The 21,127-nt window shown below is 43.3% G+C and overlaps 1 protein-coding gene across 8 annotated transcripts in view; it reads right to left on the bottom strand.

The window, feature by feature from the left end:
* The window catches only part of tay (tay bridge kinase), a 51,884-nt gene extending 31,170 nt beyond the window's left edge, over positions 1 to 20,714 (bottom strand). For all 8 annotated transcript variants that reach the window (XM_089593000.1, XM_089593010.1, XM_089593019.1 and 5 more), the window contains exon 1: positions 19,275 to 20,714. In XM_089593000.1, coding sequence (XP_089449126.1) covers positions 19,275 to 19,889 — 615 coding nt within the window. In that variant the 5' untranslated portion in view covers positions 19,890 to 20,714. The remainder of the gene's footprint in view (positions 1 to 19,274) is intronic.
* Between the last annotated feature and the right edge of the window lie 413 nt (positions 20,715 to 21,127).

The raw sequence follows: 21,127 nt of genomic DNA, 5'->3' as shown, positions 1-21,127 counted from the left end.
AAGTATATAGCCCAGCCCAGACGGCATGCAAGTGCCAAGAGTCGCACTTGACTCGCTGCCCTTTCGCTTCCTGCTCTCCTCGTACCGGCAATGACCATGGATGAATATATGCAGATGTGAATTCACAACGAGCCCAAAAGAGCTACCGGATTTTTTTTTTTTTTTTTTTTTTGGCGAGCTGATATTTAATACGCCATACGACACGGCATTGTTCTTTCGTTTTTACGTATTCTTTTTTACTGGCAAGGATGCCCTTTTTCAATCACAGTTTAAAAAAAAAAAAAAAGGCCCTTCTCCTCCCTTATCGTCCCTCGTTTTTATACATCATCTTAATAATGCGCCTATATTTTCCGGAGCTCTGCGCTCGTCCCAAAGGCTCGTTTTCTCATTACACGTTCCCCTGCTGCCTTAGGTCCGACAGGACGAGATCCTCTGCAAAGCCAAGGAATATTAATTGGGGTACTTACTTAAAGCCGTCGGCTCGAAGGGTGCCCTTTTCCTTTTTTTTTTTTTTTTTTTTTTTTTTTTTCTATACCGCCAAAGTGATTCTTTTAGGACACATTATCGAAAGTTCCTCTCAATTAATATCTCTCGTGAGCCAAAAGCCGTATTATTTTACTGCCGCACTCGCTTGTGGCTCCATGTCGTTATTTAACATTCAGTGCCTATATTTACGCGTAATCCGCAGCACAACCCGAGCACATCTGCCGGAGCTCCTTTTATTTGTCTTTTTTCTTTATACTCGCGCACGATATGCATTTCTATTCAATAGGATATACGCAAACACACAGCAGTCGATGTATACGCGATATATAACACAAGTATTTAACTGATGATCGACACGTTGAGTTAGTGGCGCGTTTAAAGGGCCGCGCATTTCTGTGCACGAGCGTTTACACTTTGGCTTGACGTGAAGCGTCATATTTTTGAACGTTAAAATTTTTTCGTGTCTTTAAACGATAAAAAAAACTGTGTATATCGTTTAAAGAGCAAAGGTGACGAGTCAAGTGCGTGAGAAGGCGTTAATGAACGTGGATATGTATATATATATATACCAAAGTAAAAATAAACTCGACTGGTATAATATACACAAACATTGAGGTATAGATAATTAATGTGGAGTGTATTTTCCGATTACGGACATTAGCTCGCGATAGATAAGCTATTAAAGATACTGGTGGTACATTATAATATATAGCTCGATTAACATTATCAGCTTAGTTCAACGAAGAAGCATATAAATAACCGGAGCTTTTGTCATTGTGTACAACGTAGACGCGGTGACGATGAGAATATAATATCGTAGTGTCCGATGAATTGCTCATTAGGGATGAGATACAGATGTTGTAAGGGAAAGAAAGAAAAGAATCAACCAACGGCCAACCAACGCTCACGCGACCGATTTAGCGAGCAATTAGCCTAATAGACTGAAAACGAGTGCGACGACGATCAAGCGAGCCCGCGGGGGAAAGAAAGCTGCTTTTCGCGCCCGCGAGCGCGCGGCCGATCGAAAAATTGATTACAACTCTGTCCAACCTCCCGAGTTTATTGGATGCACGTTAATGGCAGGTACGTGATTACAGTGACTCTTCTTTTTTTTTTTTTTTTTTTCTTGGGGTATATTATTTGTGTATAGCTCGTATTGGCCGATCCAATAATATCACGTGGGCTTTTTTTTATGGATCACTGAAAACATACATTGCATAAGGTGTAAACGAGACGTTTCTCTTCTACAATTCATTAATACGCCGTCGAAATTTTTAGGCAAGGATTGCGGCTGCTGTTAACCGGATTACTACAGCGAGGCTTCGATTTCATTTGATTATAGACATGTTGTGTATCATAACACTGAGCGCTTGTTTTGCTGCTATATATACACTCAGATTTAAGAGCAATTTTACGAGCACTGATTGCTTTGCATGCGTTTATCGCCTGTAATTTTGCCACGAATTTGTACGAGTAAAAGGTCTCGTCAAAACAAATTAAGTAAACGAAAAAAAAAACTGTACTCCTCTCACTTACATCAGCTTTCAAAGACGGCGACCCATATCGATTTTACCAACTCAAGAGAACAAGACAGACTCGAATCTTTCGACGCCGCGTGACGCTAAAAGTAGCATTATAGCACTTACTGGTAGCGCTCAAAAATAGCAAAAGCCATCGCCGTGCCTCCTCCCTCTCCTCCCATTGTCCGATTCTCCCTCGCTTTTTCTCTCCACGGAATCGCGGCCGAAACTTTTTTTTTCCCGGCAATCGAATCGGGGCCGCGTCGATTATTACAGGTTCGGTCGTAGAGGGAAAACATCTCCAAGAGTACAGGAGGAGGAGACGAGACACACAAACACACAGAGGAGGAGTTTGCACGAGGGGCTGTAAATAAGAGGGATCCTTTAAAATTGCACGCCATCAGCCAAGAGTGGGCGTGCCATGCCACCGCGGTCCATCCCCTCTTCTTCCTATCGGTCGCATAATTAATTCAAGCTGCCTCTTAATTACGCGGCAATTAGATCACCAGATAAATCTTGCCCCGCGCTGTATATTCATATATACACGTTGTACGCGGCGCTACGGTGCTCCTCTCTATTTACCTCGATTACAATCTCGACTGTATACTACTGTTGTATTACTATGCACGGCAATCGTCATTAGTCATAAACCCTTGCAACTATACACTATACCAAAATACGAGCTTTCTCCTCCTTTTCTCTCTTTTTCCCGGCTATCACTTTAATGAACCGTACCACTACGAGCTACCGATGCTGGTTTACGTAAATGTATATCGCGAGGGACGACTGATGACTATGGTTGGTATACGTACACCGCGTGATGTGCAGTGTTTATCACTTTTACTTTTTATTTTTCTCTCTCTCTCTCTCTCTCTCTCTGACGAGGCTTCGAAAGTATAATATGTATGTGTATAGAGGTGTATACACGCGGAGAGCCGTTCGCGGGTAATTTAATTGGGACGAGGAGGAGGAGGCGCTCGGTTTGATGAGAAACATATTTATAGTCCGAGAGCTGACGAGTTAACTGAATTATTAGTAATTGGAAGGTCGAGGTGGATGGGGAGGGAGGGGGCGAATCGATGGGAGTTAACAGTGTATTCGGGGTATTATAAATGAAACACGAGCTAAATGCTCAACTCGAAACGTGAGGCAAAAGACGAGTAGAGGGTTAACGTTGCACAGGTATATATATATATAATAATACCTTACACGTACAATGTTATTAAAGCAATTAGCGTTATGGTGTGTTTACATATAGCAATATGGGCTTTGGTTGCATGTACTGTAAAATTTTAAGAAAGAAGTGTGCTTTGTTTATACACAGCGTGTACTGCGCACATTACTCTAATGAGCATACATATGTATGTATTTGCGCGTCAAGTAATCACTGTGCTACGCAGCGCGTGGTTTCATGTGTAGGTACATACACAGAGTAGGTGATGTATCGCGAAACGATTCGAAGAAAACTGCGCGACCGAAACACTCGTCTGATTGCGCATCCACATTTATTTAATAATAATGACGTTGAAATTGTTTTTACGCTTTGTTAATCAATCATATATTTTTCGTTCGATCAAATGGAAAAGACATAATAAAGGATAAAAGTCATGAAGCGCGCTATCGGACAATATTACGAGATGATGGCTATCTGATCGGACATGGCTACTATATGTATTATGTGGATATCACTGAACGACCCAATTCTTTGAATCAAAGAAAATTTCGTTTTACCCTCATTCCGTTAAATATTTTCTTTTAATTGAAACAAATTTAGTCGATCCAAAAAAACATTTCGTACAACTAAATGAGAAATTCGTAATTAAAAAAAGAAAATTTTAATTTAATAAAATATTATTTTCAATTAACTTATATTTTTTTACTCATAAGAAAATATTTAACGGAATGAGGGTAAAAAAAATTTTCTTTGATTCAAAGAATTGGGTCGCTCAGATAGTCGTAGATGGTTATTGCGATGACGCGATACCCAATCCATAGCGGGGAGAGGAGTACTGTAAGATCAGATAAGTATACATACCAAAATCGGATGAAAAAAAGATATCAGCAAAGTGAAACCTTTTATAAAAACAGTATAGACATGTATGTATACACTGTAGCCCTTTCTCGATTGGAATCGCGAGCAAAACTCCGATGCGGCCGATTAAATTGAAATTTACCATTTTCAGACGCACGTGGCGCGTACAAAAATTCTACGATTTTTCCCAATCGTTGCTATTCCCGAGAGTTTGTATTACACTCGAGCATAATCGTATACCATAATACGCGCTTCTAACTTTGTTTCTATATAGTATTTATTATCTGGTGCAGCGTGTGCGCACTGCGTATATTTATTTCACAAGCATGTCCGATAAAAAGCGCAAAGAGGAAAGAGAGAAAGAGTTCGACGAAGATCGGTAGAAGTAAAAGGAGGAGAGATAAGGAATAAAATATGTGTACTTTGCGTAACGCGATCCACACTACGTTATATTATGATGGCACATGGTATGGCCGTGGCAAAGCTACCGATGCTCCGATCACGATAACAATGCCCGATAATATACCCTCCACTGCTATTGCTACCGATGATGCCCCCGTAGCAAATGTTATTACATGTAAAATATGAGAAGAACGAGAGCTGCAGCAGATGTATCTCCCTACAGCGGATAAAAATTTTTTTATACTGGGCGTTATTATGTTCTTAGGTGCCATTGCCGATAAGGTATTAACTGTTGCAATTATAGCGACGCTTATGGTCCGTATACGCTTTTTGTACTCATAAAGTACCTTTGACTCTGAAAGAACTTGCCGAACCACGAAAGAAGCCACAGTCCCCTCTTTTCAAAGGTTACAGATTGAAAAGGAAGATCGCGTGTTTTGAAGCTTCCAGCGAGAAATTGAGAAAACAAGTCAAAGAGCGCGCGTCGATTTCGACGCTTCGCATCAAACCTGTATCTATCATAACTTTGTTCTAAAGGAAGCTTCAAACCACAAAACTTTTGAATTCGCTTGAGCTTTCATTTACACGCCTGATCGAACCATGCGCCGTCGTATCACTGCACGCGACCTATGCCAAAGCACTCGAATTGTACACACGCTCGATTGTTCGGCATAACTTTGAACACAAAAGAGCTGGAAGGTTGTACAGCGCTCCATTGGTCCGACGCGGGGTAACATTTACCCCAAAGTTTCACTCTACTCCCGCGCCCATACAAGTTGTGAGCTTATACTATTTCTCTTTCCACACGATCGTGTATTTTTTTTTTCCCCTTGGAAAAAAACCCCCTATGATCAACCACCAGAGGAAAGCTGTGGGGGCAAAAATAAAGCACGAGGAGACGACGGACAACCATCACCTTTCGTCGCACGAAACGCGATGATGTCTGCCGAGAGAGCACCATTATGCCGCGCGTATACACTAAGGAAGGGGCGAGTTCTCTTTGATCGTCTCTCTCTCTCAATCTGTACGCCCGTGCACACACAGCAAACGGATATATAAGTGTAGCGAAAAAAGTCAAAGAGACACGTATATTGCGCGAAGGGGGGGGGGGGGAACTCCGGAAAAGCGCTCGATGAAAAAGGTGTTTTTTTTGCCCTCCACGTCGCCGCTCTCTCTTATTTTTATTTTTTCCCCCTCGCCCTTTGAACTTGCTCACCAACGCTCCTTATTCCGTGAAAACAGCTTCGCCGCGTAATGGAGTGTTTAATTTCATATGGGCCGTGCTGCCTCTCTCAAAGAGGACAATCGAAACCCGCGATAGACGCACGCGCGAGCGCATATCATCAAAACATAATTATCACATATTCGGGGAAATTTAGAAAAATTATGTTATCGAGCTTAGCTTAGCATTAGGAGCTCGTTAACCGTACGTTTACCTCCGTGATATTGTTTTTTTTTTTTATCAAAATGACACTGTTTCACCTTATCGGCGTATCGAATATACGGCCTTTATCTGTCGAGTCGATAAACCAACGCTAATTTTCACTCGCATAGTAGAAAAAAAAAAAAAAAAGAAATAAGGTACAAATTTCTAAACAAGCTTGGCAAAGTATAGCGTCTTCTTCCGAAATAATGAATATCCGCACGAGCTGAGGGGGGTCTGCTGCTAGGTCCGCCTCCACCCTCCCCCCTTGGTGCACTTGATGCGAAACGCTCCCTGTAGGGTAGCGGTGACGTGCCCGTGTGCACATATATATATATATGTACACAACACAGCCGCACAAATGTGTGTAGGTCTATAGCAAAGCGAGAGTTGGCCGTCGGGTCGCTTTTGCGCCTGTCCCAAAGCAGCAGGTATACATATATATCCTACAAGGGGGGCGGGGAGGGGGTTCCCATCGGGGAAAATCGCCGGGCGCCGCTGACGGTGTGCAGGGACGACAGGGGGTAGGTATATAGCTCGAGCTGTTGATGGGGGAGCTCTTCTCGCTGTGCCCTGTAGTATACGTATAGACGAGGTACAGTTGTCGTTTTATGCTGGATGGAAGAGGATCGCCGCCACTTTTATATATATGTACCTACTCGTGTAAGCGAGGAAAAGCAGATCTTATCGGTGTTGATGATTTCGCGGTGGCGATAATAATCGCGGAGTTATTCTCTCGTTGTTGTGCAAAGCTTTCAGGGAGTCCGGAGGGACTTTTTTTTTTTTTTTTTTTTTTTTTTTTTCTTTTTTTCTCCAAAGGGCTTCCGAGGTGTGGTTGTGAATATTTTAAGGGACAAAGGGTCGAGGCTACTGCTGCTATGGAGCTCCGGAGTGGAGGCTGAAAAGACGGATAATTGCGAGCGAGTCCGGTCTAATTACAATAAAAGCGCGCAGGACGAAAGCGCATGTGTTTGTAATGTAACACGGCGCTTATATATATATTTTTTTTTTTTTCTAATTGGAATGTGCATTATTAGTTTTTATAGACAAAAAGTTTTTTTTTTTCAATTCCAAATGCTCTAAATGGTTTGTTCGATGGTACCGTGACAGCCGTATAGAGGGCTACGTGTATTACCACTAGAGTTACCTTGTAACAAATTTAATCTATCATGTTATTTGTGAACAACAAATCAATCAATAACATACAAGGGAAAGTTACTTAGCGTTACTATGTGCATGGTTAAAGGTGTTTTAATATTTAATGAGTATATCCGATAGTTGTGCAACATTATGCCGTACACAAAGGTAAAAGGATCGGATTGGCATGGACTGCGTGCTCAAAAGTCTGGCGGGTACGAGAAACTTATTTCATTATTGAACAAATTAACGCTCGGAAGGTAAGGTATACCAGTCTCGACTTCCATCCAGGGCCTATAATCTACATCCGTGCTTACCTACCTCCAGCATCAACAGTGTATACAATAGTACTCACTTTCCAACTTGGTGTATATCTACCAGTCCCTGTGTACGAGCAAACTTACGGTTTATGTGTATACACGTTGAACCGAAAAATCATCGTCGACTGCGCGAGCAAACTCGACAAGAGAGAGAGAGAGAAATGGTACCCGCACCCAATTTACCTTTGTCACCGCAAATCCCCGAATCGCAAGCGGAAAATTAGGGCGAAACAATGAAGCAAGCCAAGACCAACGAGATGCTTCTCTCTCCGCTGTCGTCTTCTTTGTGGTGCTAAAGTAAACCTTGTAAGAGTATATTATATCATACGATGCGCCCTACATTTATTATAACATACTCGGTTAATTGGAATTACATTTATGGAACATTAGACTAATGACATTGGTGGAATTTTTACTAATTCCAATTGAGGGAGTATATTAAATAATGTGGTTGTAAAAAGGTATATGCCTACAGAGTGACTTTGAAAGTGATCCTTTGTCATAACAGAGACTGGCTTGTGTTTTGAGGCCAGAAGCCTCTCGGGGGGGTTTCCGTAGAGGGCGAGAGGTGCGCGCAGGCGCGAAAGCCAAGGGGGTGGTGTGACGAAGATAACGAGAGCCTTTGGGCGACCGGACGGTGCTCGAGAGCGAGAAACCGTTGTGGGAGTGTTTTTCCCGCAAAGAGGGAGGGAAGGAAAAACCAAGAGGGCTTTTCCGGGGACCGGCGCGCGGTCGCTGTTGTGTTTGTTCAAGTTAATTCACGGCGTGTAATTCGTCTAATTGACTTGGTGGACTTTTCATTTTTTTTTTTTTTTTTTTTTTTTTTTCATAGATACAATCGATATCGACACGATCAACTTTATTACATTCGTATATTAATTGAGAAGCAAGTGAAAAACGAGTAGTAAAAAACAAAGAAATGATGTTTTTTTACGAGTAAGAATTTTCCGCGATACCACAGACTTTTTTTTTCTCATTCGCTGGATGAGGAATATTTAACTGCGTCGTAAAATGAACGCAATTACAAGGCAATTGATACAAGGAGTCTCATGTATTGTAATTATGTTATCTTCCTGAATCTGAATGTATCGGTAATAAAACGCCAAGTGCTGTTTACGCTAACTCGTCATTACTGCACTCTTCGTCTCGAATCGACTTGCGAGAAATAGGTATAAGTATATGTAATATTCACCGGATAATCCATGACCTAATTTTAATAGATGCTAAAAAAAAACAAAGAATGCACTCACACACACGAGAGCGTCAAAGCTGTATCTGGAGCGAAAGAAAAACCCCAGGGAAAAACAAGAGCGGAAGTCGGAAAAGCCGCGAGTAACGGGAGTGTATATATACATAAGGCAGGAGGGAAACAAAAAATCGAAAGCCATGCAGAGAAGAAAAGAGAGGACGAAAGAAACGAGATCACCGTCGTCGCGCGTGAATTTCGAAACGACTTTGCGTGGCTTTCGAACGGCATGAAATATAAGTATACGCAGCGGTCCTGCCCCTCTCGGTTGTTTATCAGATTTGATTCCTTGTACGTCCGCGCTATTGTTTTATCCCTCCTTTTCTCCCGAGACGCGAACGAGAGAAAGAGAGAAATCAAAGGATCGAGAGACACGTACAGGTATATACAATGCCCTGTGTATACGCAAGACAAGAGCACTTTGTCGGTGGCTGCGGGAACACGTGTTAAGTGCGCTCTCGTTTTGTTTTTTTTCTCTTCCTCCCCGTCTCTCCTTGTTCACCCTTTATCTCTCTCCCTCGAGGCGCACCTGAATTTTTCGACGCGGCAGTTGAATTCCGGCGGATCTGCTACCCTTCCCCCCGACCCCCTCCTATTTTTGTTTATACAATATACAAACATCGGTGCGCGCGAGTTTTCCTCAGCATCTCATTTCCGCGCTCGGGGACATTTTCCTGACTAAGGGACGGAAAAGGCACGACTGTCGCTGTTGCTTTTTGTTCTCTATGTATACTTCCTCCACGGAGCTTTTCCTTGACATATTAGTCGCGTTGGATCGTACAACCCGAGTGTCTCGAGTTGGATCTACATTAACCTCATCATTTTTGTGTTTTACAACCCAATTAATGCCCTTCATGTTTGTATACGTGAAATTGTGATTCGCTAAAAAATTATCTAACTCGAAGGTGTAAAGGAGAATTCCCGCATAGGTATGGCCCATAATAGAGACGCGTAGACCGTTCGGTGGTGCGGTTGATTTGTTTCTTAGATATACGCGAGATGAAATTTTAATTAGAAAAGATTTAATGTATACGGAGCAGAGAGAAAAAACAACCACAAACAAGAAAACGCTTGAAAAAAAAAGGGAAAAAAGTTCGAAAACTATTCAAACATATAATACCAAAAACTATTTGTGCGCTCGTATTTCCTTTTAGCGTTAACAAGCAATGAAGACACCCTCGCTCGTATCCAATTCTTGATTGTTATTGTGTGCATACTTATACCCATGCGGTGTAATTGAAACGAAATTGAATTTTCGATGGAACGCAACGCCATACGTATGCACTTGAAAATTATAATCACTTTGCGTGCACAAAATCAAACATCACACGGCAGTGTCATATTAAAACGTCGGTCACTTCGAAAAAAAAATAAAACGCCAGCTGTCGTCATCTCGGCTGCGTGTTACGGTACACACAACCCGCACTTGTCGTTCGTATATCATTATAATACGCATGGAAATCAAGTGTGGATCGAATGGTGTATAAAAGCTTGTTCCAGCACATCAAGTGTCTCTTGTCTCTCTCTCTCTCTCTCTCTCTTGATAATCCAATCGAGTACTTTAGTCGGAGAGGAGCAGGAGATTACACTTAACCGAACGAACGAGGAAGAGGAGTCATTAGCGCGCCGCCGCTCTGACGTCATAAATCAAAGTCAGAGAGAGAGGGAGACCGCGCCTCTTTCGCTGCCGCTGTTTGTTATATGTATACCTACGTGTGGGTGCCCCTCATATATATACATGCAATTTCGTTGTTTTCGGTCCCCCCCTCTCTCTCTCTCTCTCTGGAGAAATGATGCGCAGTTATGTGAATGAGAGTAAAAAAACACACAGAGCCATGTACAGGCGTTGGCAGAATTTTACACGCTTATCTTTTTCATGCGGCGAACCGAGCGGCGAACGTGACGTGTTGTTGCGCACGTCGATCGTCCGAAGAATTTTGATCCTCGACGCTGCTCGATTTGGTTCAATTAAAAGCTACATACAACAAATTATTTACAAGTTTTTGTTTCTCGCCTCTAATTATCATCTGTGAAAATTACAATATATTACGGGTATATACATAAATATACAGATGAAACTGATTTACCCACCAGTTGAACTCGATTTGTTCTAATTTCGTTCGCTCGATAATTATCTTACGTAACGTTTGAAAAAAAAAAAAAAAAAAAAGTACTCATAGTAATCTTTCGTTCAAGATAAGGTACGTGTATATTATTACATGTGGTATCAGATTTACATTTTATGGATTTTATTGTTACTTTATCGATTAAAAGTGCCTTGAGAGGAAAAAAAAAAAAAAAAAAAAATACAACCGATTGGATTTCAAGAGAAAAGTAAATATCTGTGTCAAAAAATGACACGTCGTTACGTACAGTACAGCTGATGTGGCAACCGCGCAAATGAGGTTAGCTTATAGCCAACGCCGGTCTGATCGTACGTGTCAACGTACCAGCCACGGTATACTATATTATACCTACGTTGATACTAAAAAACACACTTGACTCTCCTCGTTTAGAATTGGTAAACTTTACCTCGACGGTAAAAGCTTTGACGGAAATTAAATTGATTTCGGAAGGTGAAAAATGCCCCGTTTGAATACTACTCCATAGGCAAAAAGTAGGATATACGGTAAGTAACGGGTGTACGGTATAAATACACTCTCCAAATTATACGAGCAAAAGAGATGATTATTAGGCAAGGAGATTTCATGCAAATTTTTTCACGTACCGGTGATCTTAACTTGAAATTCCCGTTAAATCACGGACGCACCGCCAACCGTACAATATACTAATAGCCCCTCCCCTCGCCGCCGCTGCTGCCGCGAAGAAATTTTTTCAGCAATCATATCAGCTAAACCAATTTATCGCGCTAATTAAGAGAGATATGTATATATACATACAAACTCCCCCTGCTCTTGCGATGTTTCCAATTACAACGTTGTTTCGACAACACGTCCCCTTCCTCCTCCCCTCGGCCGTACATTATACACAGGGAGGACGAGCAAAGAGGCAAATTTAATAAAAGCCACGGGCCGTTAAAAAGAAGAAGAGGAGGAGGAGGAAATTATCGGGCATGACAAGTCTTTCACTCGATCGGGATGTATAATACAAGCCACGGAATTTTTACAGCCGATAAAGACGCGTAAGTAGTGAGTAAATAACCGCGATTGCTTCGTTATTACATTATACGAAAAAAAAAAAAAAAAAAAAAAAAACGAAGCAAAAGAAGAAGGAAGTTTTAATCGACCCGCCCTCTCGTGTATACGGTAGACGTTTTAATAGCCCCCCTCGATAATACACCGTCCCTCCCGCCATCGTATTCGTCCTTTAATTACACCCAGTGCAACATGGGGGAAGTGGCTATACCCCATACACGTGAAATAATTACTCCGGTGCATTTCCAAATTCAAATACTTGAGTAGTTTTTCACGCGCTCATCGAGTGTATATTGCATAAGTTTTGCTCTCTCGAAACGACTACAATAAAAATCTCGTGTTTATTTGTCCCACACGTGTATTGTATTTTTTGTGCCTGTATTGTGCAAAAAAAATTATCCAGCATAATATACGCGTATAGGCGTATTTCACTGTATAATATGCAATGGCAACGGTATAGTTGCTTACGTGTATAAAATATAAGTGCGTATATATATACGATAAAAGAGAGCATCAAGAAAAAGAAGACGGGCCTTATCTTGTATTTTCAATTAGGCCATGACGCGGCGACGTTGCTCCCGCGAGACCGTACATGTATGTGTGTACACGTATCGTATACGTGGTATTAGCGTACACGTACAGCCGGTGCTGCTGACCATCGGCCGGACGGTGCAATTAAGGCGGCGGCGAGCAAATTTTTTTTTTCGTTTCTTTCCTCTCTCTCTCTCTCTTGCTCTCTGTCTCGTGCGGCGACTTCTCGGAAATTAGAAACTCGTTCCGCACCATTGCCTCTCTCTTTCTCGGCCAGTTCGCTCGCTCTCTCGCGGTGTACACTTATATGTATTAAGTATATATGCATACAGTCGCGGCTACGGGGATAAAAGTCTGATTTATTGAAGCCGCGGTGCTCCGTATATACCTGTACTGAACAGGTATAGGGCTCTCTCTTTTTTTTTTTTTTTTGGATCATTTTTTTATTTCTCTCTATCTCTCTCGCTCTTTTTTCATTGTTTTAAAGTTGAAATGTAACCAAAAGGCACTTTTGCGTGCGCGTGTGTGTAAATATACCAAGAGTTTGCACAACTGTGGTGTATAACCGACACTGAGCAGGAAAGAGGGAAAATATAATAACGACGAGCTCTCGTTTCTATACTCGGTGTAATACGTGAAAACCGACACAAAAATGTAGTACAATTCAAACAGACTTGTGTGAGATGTGCATGATAATATTATAATAACGTCACGTGCACTGTTTGGCTTCTGTAACTGCAATCTCTTGGGTTTCACTCGATGTGTTAGTTATTTTACGCTCAATGTTCAGGTGATTAAAAAAAAAAAAAAAAAAAGCGTCGAGAGTCAATTACGGCATTAGCCGGACCGACGAGGTATGCAAAATGATTTACAAGTCAGGCAGGCACCCTGACCTAATTGAAAATTTGCTCCCTCTTTTGTTGGGTCTTTTTTTTTAAAATATTTTTTCTCCCCCCGTGAGAGGCTTTAATTTTTCACAGAACTGCAATCTCAAGTAACTTTGTTCAAGACTTATAGATTTTCATCGCTTTTACACCCCAACAACGCGATTATCCATCCGATTTACAAAGTGTTAACGCAACAAGCACGTAATTAGGAATTAGGTTGTTCAAACATCGAAAAATGAAAAAGACAAGCCGTGTACACCATAGATCAACAAAAACAGGCTTCAAGTCACACATTTATGCCTCGCTGCGAGCTCCCATGAAAAGGAAAAACCCAAAAGAGAATTGCGCGAACGATCGTCACGCGCAAAGATAGACAGACAGACGATGGAGGTGGGGGGGGGGGATGAATAAAAGCCAGGGAGAGAGAGAGAGGCTCAAAACGCGCATTCAATCTTCAAACGAGACAAATCAGAGCCGATGGCAATCCGTGCATATATACGTAACACTCGATGCGCGTCTCATCCTCCTCACCCCAATCCTCCGTGAAACACGCGGTTGACGCAAATGGATACACGCGCGCCTGCAGGGAATCCGTGAAAATGAAAAGCCTCGGTTATTTTTTTTCTTTCGCTTATGCTCCCTTTTTACATATCTCTCGAATTTTCTCGCGCACCGCATACACCTACCTAGTTAGGGACACGTAAAAGAAGCGTCAAGTCGTATTTACTTTATTTCGCGCCGGAGGAATGTCAAGCGTGTCAGCGCCTCGATATTGTCATGTGTGAGTGTACAAGCAGTAAAGGATTCCCAGGAGGAAAATAAAGCGAATGGGACGGAGGCTGTTGCGCACACGACGTGGTACGTGGCAGATCTAATTTCCCTGCTCCGAATGAGTTACCCCCCCCCTTTTTTTTATATTTCAGTTTTCAATATTTTTTTTTGTTATCGATGTTTGTCCTTCGGAAAACAGCATACTTGCCCACATGGATGTGCGTTATTACTGCGACGTCGTGTTCAAGCGACGCGGTCGGATTAAACGTCGTCGGCACGGTTTTATCGATCAATACAATCGCAAGGTCAAGCGCGCGCTCTATCAGGTTTGTGTGTGTTCCTGGCAAGTTGACGACATTCCAAAACTTCCACGAAAGCAATAAATAAATACAAATGAAATAGATACGAGTCCAGCAATGGCTCGATAGGCAGGACTATTTATTCAACAAATTCAACCACGTATATATATTTATACCTTTGGCATTAGATTATCATAGAAAATTATCTTTAGTCACAAATATGTGTAGTTTAAGACTGGGTTTAAGATGCTGTCAAGAGAGAGGAAGGAAGAAAGCACGTAGTCAAACACGCGTAAGGTTGGATCTTATTGTGCTGGAGAAGAAAAAAAAAAGGTGTCCAATACAGCTATCGGTTTCTAATAATAACGTCATTATACGAATGGAATTTAAATTTAGCTACAATCGAGCGAACCGAGCCGAGGTGAGCGGCACACCTATATAATAGATGTACACACCATACAGTCACAAGGTCGCGAATTGAATGAGAACCGCGTGGCCATCGACGGGTACACATTTTCTTTCCCGCTATATTAATATACATATACACATCCATCACCAAAGACTGACCGGTTGTAGGTACCGTTACGAGACCATCGAATTATTCACGAAAAGCCAACAACTCCTTCGTACGTGAGGTATTCTTTCAATTGCAATGGTACATGTGCCCCCCCCCCTCTTCTTTGGAAATGGAAACAATGAAAAAATTAATTATTACCTGTCTACTACTGCACAAACACCCACAAAAGCCGATCCAAGAGAAAATTCAAACGTACAACACTGATGTATATACTTAACCCCGGGAAACGATAAACGATGAAGGAGAGAAATAAATAAGGGGAAACAAAAGAAAGTGGCGCATAATTGATGGTTAATATGGTTAATAAAGCGGTACGCGAGAGAAAATTGATTTATACAAGAGAAGCTTTAAAAATGTCCCACCACTCGCGGCTACGGACCGAGCGAGAGCGGAGGGGTTGAGAGCCGGGAATTTGTCGAGCCGCGGATTATTATTCATCGGGTAAAGCCGTTCCCGATGGCGCGCCATTCGAGTTTCACTCGCGGGGGAGAAAAAAAAAATATAACGCATTAAACGTGATGATAAACGCACGCGTATGTTTTATACGATCGACGTGGTGCTCAGATGTGCCCCAACGCACGGAGATAAGGTGGTGATGGGCCCTTTTTTTTTTCTTCCTCTGAAACGCGTCGAGTGTATATATAATGATCAACAGTACAAATTATTATGCCCCGGCCTGATGTGAATATTATCCGACTATTTGTCGGAGCTGTATATTCAACCGCAGTATACGGAGGCTTCGTTCATTCGCGCTGCATGTTAAGTATGCCTACTACCGGCTGTCCACCGCCGCGAGTCACGGTACGTCAATTAATTATATTTGTCCCGACTGACCGTTGTTATATGCATTATAGGTAGCGTATCCATGCACGGGCATCGATAATTTAATTTCCTCTCTCTTTCTTCCATGTTCATGCTACTAACAAATATACGTACTTTTTGGTGCAACGCATTTTTTTTTTTCTTTTTTCAATAATTTAGCAGAGAGGGGCGCGAGTACGGCACTAGAATCAACGGACCGGGAAAAATTGGCCCTACAAATAACCGTTTTTACCAAAAACACCCGCATCGGGCAGTTCTTTCGTTATAATCGAATAGCGAATGTACGTCAATGATATCTGCGTGGTACATAACAGCAAATTACACCGAGAGATGGAACCATATCTGCATCACCAGCCGATTGGACACATCCCAGCAAAAAACATATCTGTACAACAGTAACGTGCCCGGTATATACACCGCAAAGTTCGCGCCAACACGACATTTATTGTTCACATGTAGGTGTATCCATACGAAACAGACAGAAACACGTGAAAGAAGGAGATGGTGGTATGGATACTACGTCAGGCTCGCACGAGCTACGGCGATTCGCGGTTGAAAGGTCGCGAAAAGTAGGTCATGGAAAAACTCTTTTCCGTCTTTTTCTGGCTGTTTGTATCACAATGGATCGCTGGTATACGAAAAGATTTGAGCGAGAGAGGAAACATTCACATCCATCCACGCGAGAACAGCCAGAGGTGGGTATACTTTATAAATATAGCCATTTCAATTTTCATGTATTTTTTTTTTTTTGTCCATCGTGGTATTTTATACGTAAAGAGGTCATGTATGCATCTACAACTGCAGTATTGTTTCGGCATAACTTGTGTACTTATGGGTGTTCATGTAATATACATATATATGATATCATCTACAAGCAGAGTACTGTTACTTATACAAGTATACTTGAAAATTTCCGATTTCGCGTGGGAATATGAATGTTTTTCATAAGTAGGTAAACGACGCAGGGTGTACCTATATACCTACTCTTACATCTACTCGTACAACGAGGAGTTGCCTACAAGAGAAGTATTTCACAAATTGGAAACGATGTACACTCATTATTTTCTGTATACATTATAACAAGTAATCTACGCGCATTTCCAATGGATATATTTTCACGGTGACGAGTTATGTTTCAGTGATACAAACATGCTCAAATGAAGAAAAAAAAAAAAAAAAAAAATGTTAAAAAGAGTTTATAAATATATACTTATGAGGCGGATCGGTTCGCCTGTACTTTCTAGTTTTAAATAAATCAGTATAGATACACTGTGCGTATTGACAAACAAGACAAACGCCGCTATAACTGTAATCATTAGCATAAAACGCGGGAGAGAAGGAGGGACGACGACGAAACTCGGGCCCGACTATATGATATAATTAATTCAAGTTTCGGGCGCCGGTAGCTGTAATCTATACTTCATCAGATGTACAATGTATACAATATATTATAATCATGTGTTTGCCACTGCATCGTTATAACTCGTTAAAAAATTTGTGGCACACCTATACCCATACATGTATTATGAGGCTATACATTTAAATTACACGAGGCAAATGAAACCCGCGGTGTCAAGTTTATCGATCGACCGCGCGAAGATGTGCAGTCAATTACAGCCTATAATGGCGATCAAACGAAATCGCTTCCCATGCACGCAACGTATACGTATTACAATTGTATCCCCAGCTCCTCTTAACTTTACAAGTAGAAACCCCCATGCACGTTGTATATAATATAAGTACACCCGCAAAATCAGGGTTCGATGGACGTTGGTTCGCCCACATCAATAGATGAAACGCCGCGCGTCGCTTTATAATATAATATACAGGTATACTAACTTGTGGTCGATAGGACAATCGGATAAAAGGACTCCAGGGTAATATAATATTAATCCTCTACCCGTAATAATTATAAGAATTCACAAAAGGGCGCCAATAGTGTATATATTATATGTAGCTCTTAACGGGCTGTCGACGAGTTTTATGACGTCTAGCAATAAAAGTGAACACTGCAAGTAGTATATAATAATAATAACAACAATAATATATACAGCCCGTAAGAAGCAGGAATGTCGCATAAGTGTAGAGGGGTGACAACGACTCGATTTTAAAGAAGGGACTCGATTTCTATCTTTTTTTTTTTAATATGCAAATCGTTGCCCATTACGGTACAATATGACGCCTATATTGTTGGATAATACACCAAAGCATATATGTATACATTTTTGTTTGATACTTTTTTCTTTCACCAGAGACAAGAGAACGTGGATGCGGCCGTCACCCATCGTTTCAGAGAGTCAAAGTTAGCGCGCGTTGTGTTCATAATGGTATAACGCATCACGTGCAGAACGAAGGAGGGGGGGGGAAGGCTCGAATTTCCGGTTCGATCTGTGTAAAGCTCGAGCGGTGTGCGAAAAGCAAAGTACACCCATGTGCGCGTGTGTGTGTGTGTTTATTGATCGGTAGCTGTTGCTGCTGCGATATCTATACAGCAGGGCCGTGGCCCTTGTTTCCAAGCCTCGGTCACATATAGTTATTGTATATTATATTATATACATTATAGTGTGGAGTGATTATGTGTGTACTATACGCAAGAGAAGGAGGGAGAGAAATATTATTGCGTGCTGGGAACGATCATGATTTTTGCCCACTTTGCTCTCTGTGCTTGCTGTTGACAGCTCGCGTATAATATGTATACAATAAAAAGCACGTAGTAGAGTTTGTATGCGGTACATTTTATACATGTATATATGTACTCTTTTTCTTCAACTGGATTTTATTAGTTCGGAAGGTATGTCCATGACGATACAATGTACGCAACAAATGTAATTCACGTGTGTATAATATATATATAGGTGCATGCAATTTGTAAAGAAATTTTATTAGAAATGCATGTCGTTACGACGTGTTTTACGAGGCATGTTTATCACGTATAGGTAGGGGTCTCGGGTGCCTTTTCGGCCCCTTCGCTCGTGTGGTGGTGAATTCTTGGTTTCAAACGTAGCGCGGACTCTTTTGATTGACGATAACAGCGAGTAAACAATTTATACGCTGGAGCATACCACGTGTAGGTACTTTTATTCGTACACCGTTGCGCGCGCGTGTGTGTACACCACCTAATAAAGGTAAAACGAGGAGCTCGTTAGCGTATCGTTTTTCAATTGCCACCGCGGCCAACTATATAACTGGTAATTACGCTACGGTGACGATGACGATGATTACAGCTCCTCTAAACTGACGCGAGCGCGTCTCTACTCGGGTGCATATAGGTACCGGAAAAGCGTTACAACTCTGCAGTTTATGCAAGCACATCGTATACACTGTATTATGATGCATAAATCACGAGAGTTGGTAAATTTTTCTCATGGCGCGCGATGCGACAGAGTGTATACATATACTTATAACTTGCAGGAGTCCCAGAACGGCACTTTTGGAGCGCACATCCCCCCTATATATATATATATACACACACATCCACTATACACTGTGGTAATGTGTCTATACTTGTGTGTATACGAGCAAAAACACTACATGTCCCTCGACGGGGAAAAATCCACAATGAGGGGCAAGAAGAGCCCCAGATGGCCTGTAAGTGTGTACAATTATAAAAGAGTCGAGTATAGGACGTATACGGAGGCAAAAAAGGTGGGTCGCGACGACACTAACCTCGAGCTCCTCGTAGGTGCGAAAGGCAAGTATGGCGAAGCCGTCGATGATGTCCTCCTCGAAGATCGGCTCCTTCGACTCTTTGATCGCCGCCTCCTTGCTGGCCGCCGTTGCCGCAGCAGCAGCAGCAGCGGCCGCGGCGGCTGCCTTCCTCTTGGCTTTCAGCCGGGGTGGCCTCGAGCGAGAGCCACGATCGGCCGGCCTGGGCTTGCGATTGCCATCGGCCGACGGTCTCTCGTCGTCGTCGCCACTGTGGCTATCCTCCGCCCCGACGCCTCCCCCCACGGCAGTGACAGCACCACCACCACCACCACCACCACCAGCAGCAGCAGCAGCCGTGGGATCCCGGTGGTGGTGCAAATTGTGTCCAGCACCGTGGTGGTGGTGGTGATTGTGGTGGCCGTGGTGGTGGTGGTGGTTGTGGTGGTGGTGGTGGTGGTGGTTGTGGGCCTTGGCGGCAGCAGCAGCAGCGGCGACAGCGGCAGCGGCTACGGCGGCCTCCCGGCTCTGCTGTAGCTGTTGCAGGTGGTGCTTGGCCTCGCGCTGCGCGTGCATGCGTTGGGCCCGCTCGCGGCGCCGGTTGCGCTGGCTACGCTGTTTGGCCTCGATCTCCATGCTGCTGCTGCTGCTGCGATTCGGGGGGCAGGCGGCAGCTGCAGTCGTCACCGCCGCCGCCACCGCCGCTCCTACTGTTGCTGCTGGCAGGCCTGCGGGGCTCGAGGCCGCCGCCGCCGCCGGCGCTTCACCTGTTCCTGTTGGCGCTCCTGGGCTTGGGGTTGTTGTTGTTGTTGTTGTTGCTGTTGTGGTGGTGGTGGTTGGGGTCGGGGCTGTTTGAACCGAGCAGCCGAGTCCCTTTAGCTGCTGCTGTTGTTGTTGATAATGGTACTGCTGCTGCTGCAGCTGGTGATAAAAGAACGGATGCTGGTGGTGGTGGTGGTGGTGTGGTTCGCCGGCCGGCTGCCGCTGACGCTCCTCCGCGGCAGCGGCATCGCCGTTGCTGGGATTGTTGGTGCCGGTGTTGTTCCGTGCGCCGGCGGTGGTGTTGTTCGGGCTTGGCTCGCCGGTTGAAAGCTTCGGGTTGTTGGCGCCACCTATGCCGGGGGTCTGCGTCGTCGCCTTAGCCGTCGACGACGCCTCCTCCTCCTCGCGCCTCTTGCTCTTGTACACGACGTTGTACACAATTTTTACTTATCTCGAGGCAACCAGCCTCGCCGCTGGCCTCACGCTACGGCACTCCGCGCGGCCCGTTTTCCTCGGCTCCGGGGCCGAGGCTCGGCCACCTGCAGGGGCGACGAGGTACGCGCGCGCCTCGCGATTTCTTTATCCCTGTTGTTATCGGCGACGAACAACAACTGACACCAACCACGCACTTTTTTTTATACAAGCACTACCGATTTAAATCGGCGTTTCACTGATTCACGAAATGTGTGTGTGTGTGTGTGTGTGTGTCTGTATAATTAATACGAAATCAGACACTTTTGGACATTACGGGGTGTCACTCGCAGCAACGACGGGAGGACAGTGGCACTGTTGTTCGATCAAGGGGAGCTGGAGGTGTTGAAGGAGATCTACGCTGCTCCAGGCAGTTCCTTCTTTGTCCGGCAGTAAAAGTTCCGATGAGCCTGAAAAGAACAAAACGACAAGGACGTGAGTCTCGTTTATTCGTTGGATTTTTTTTTTTTTTTTTCCTCTTATAACTAAGCGTCACGTGGACGACGATATATAGGTGTATCAAGGGGATTATGTATATACGCAGGTGTTACCGTCCGTTTGACAACGTGCTATACGGCTCTCTTAGCCGAGGGGCTGTCCACGGGATTCAAAGATTCAAGAAATAATAACGATTCAATTAG

This window comes from Copidosoma floridanum, unplaced genomic scaffold (assembly GCF_036245765.1).
Source record: "Copidosoma floridanum isolate Cflo_tuat_1 unplaced genomic scaffold, Cflo_Japanese_pri ptg000001l, whole genome shotgun sequence".
NCBI lineage: Eukaryota > Metazoa > Arthropoda > Insecta > Hymenoptera > Encyrtidae > Copidosoma > Copidosoma floridanum.
Note: the sequence above shows the minus strand (reverse complement) of the source record. Positions and strands in the feature narration are given on the sequence as shown.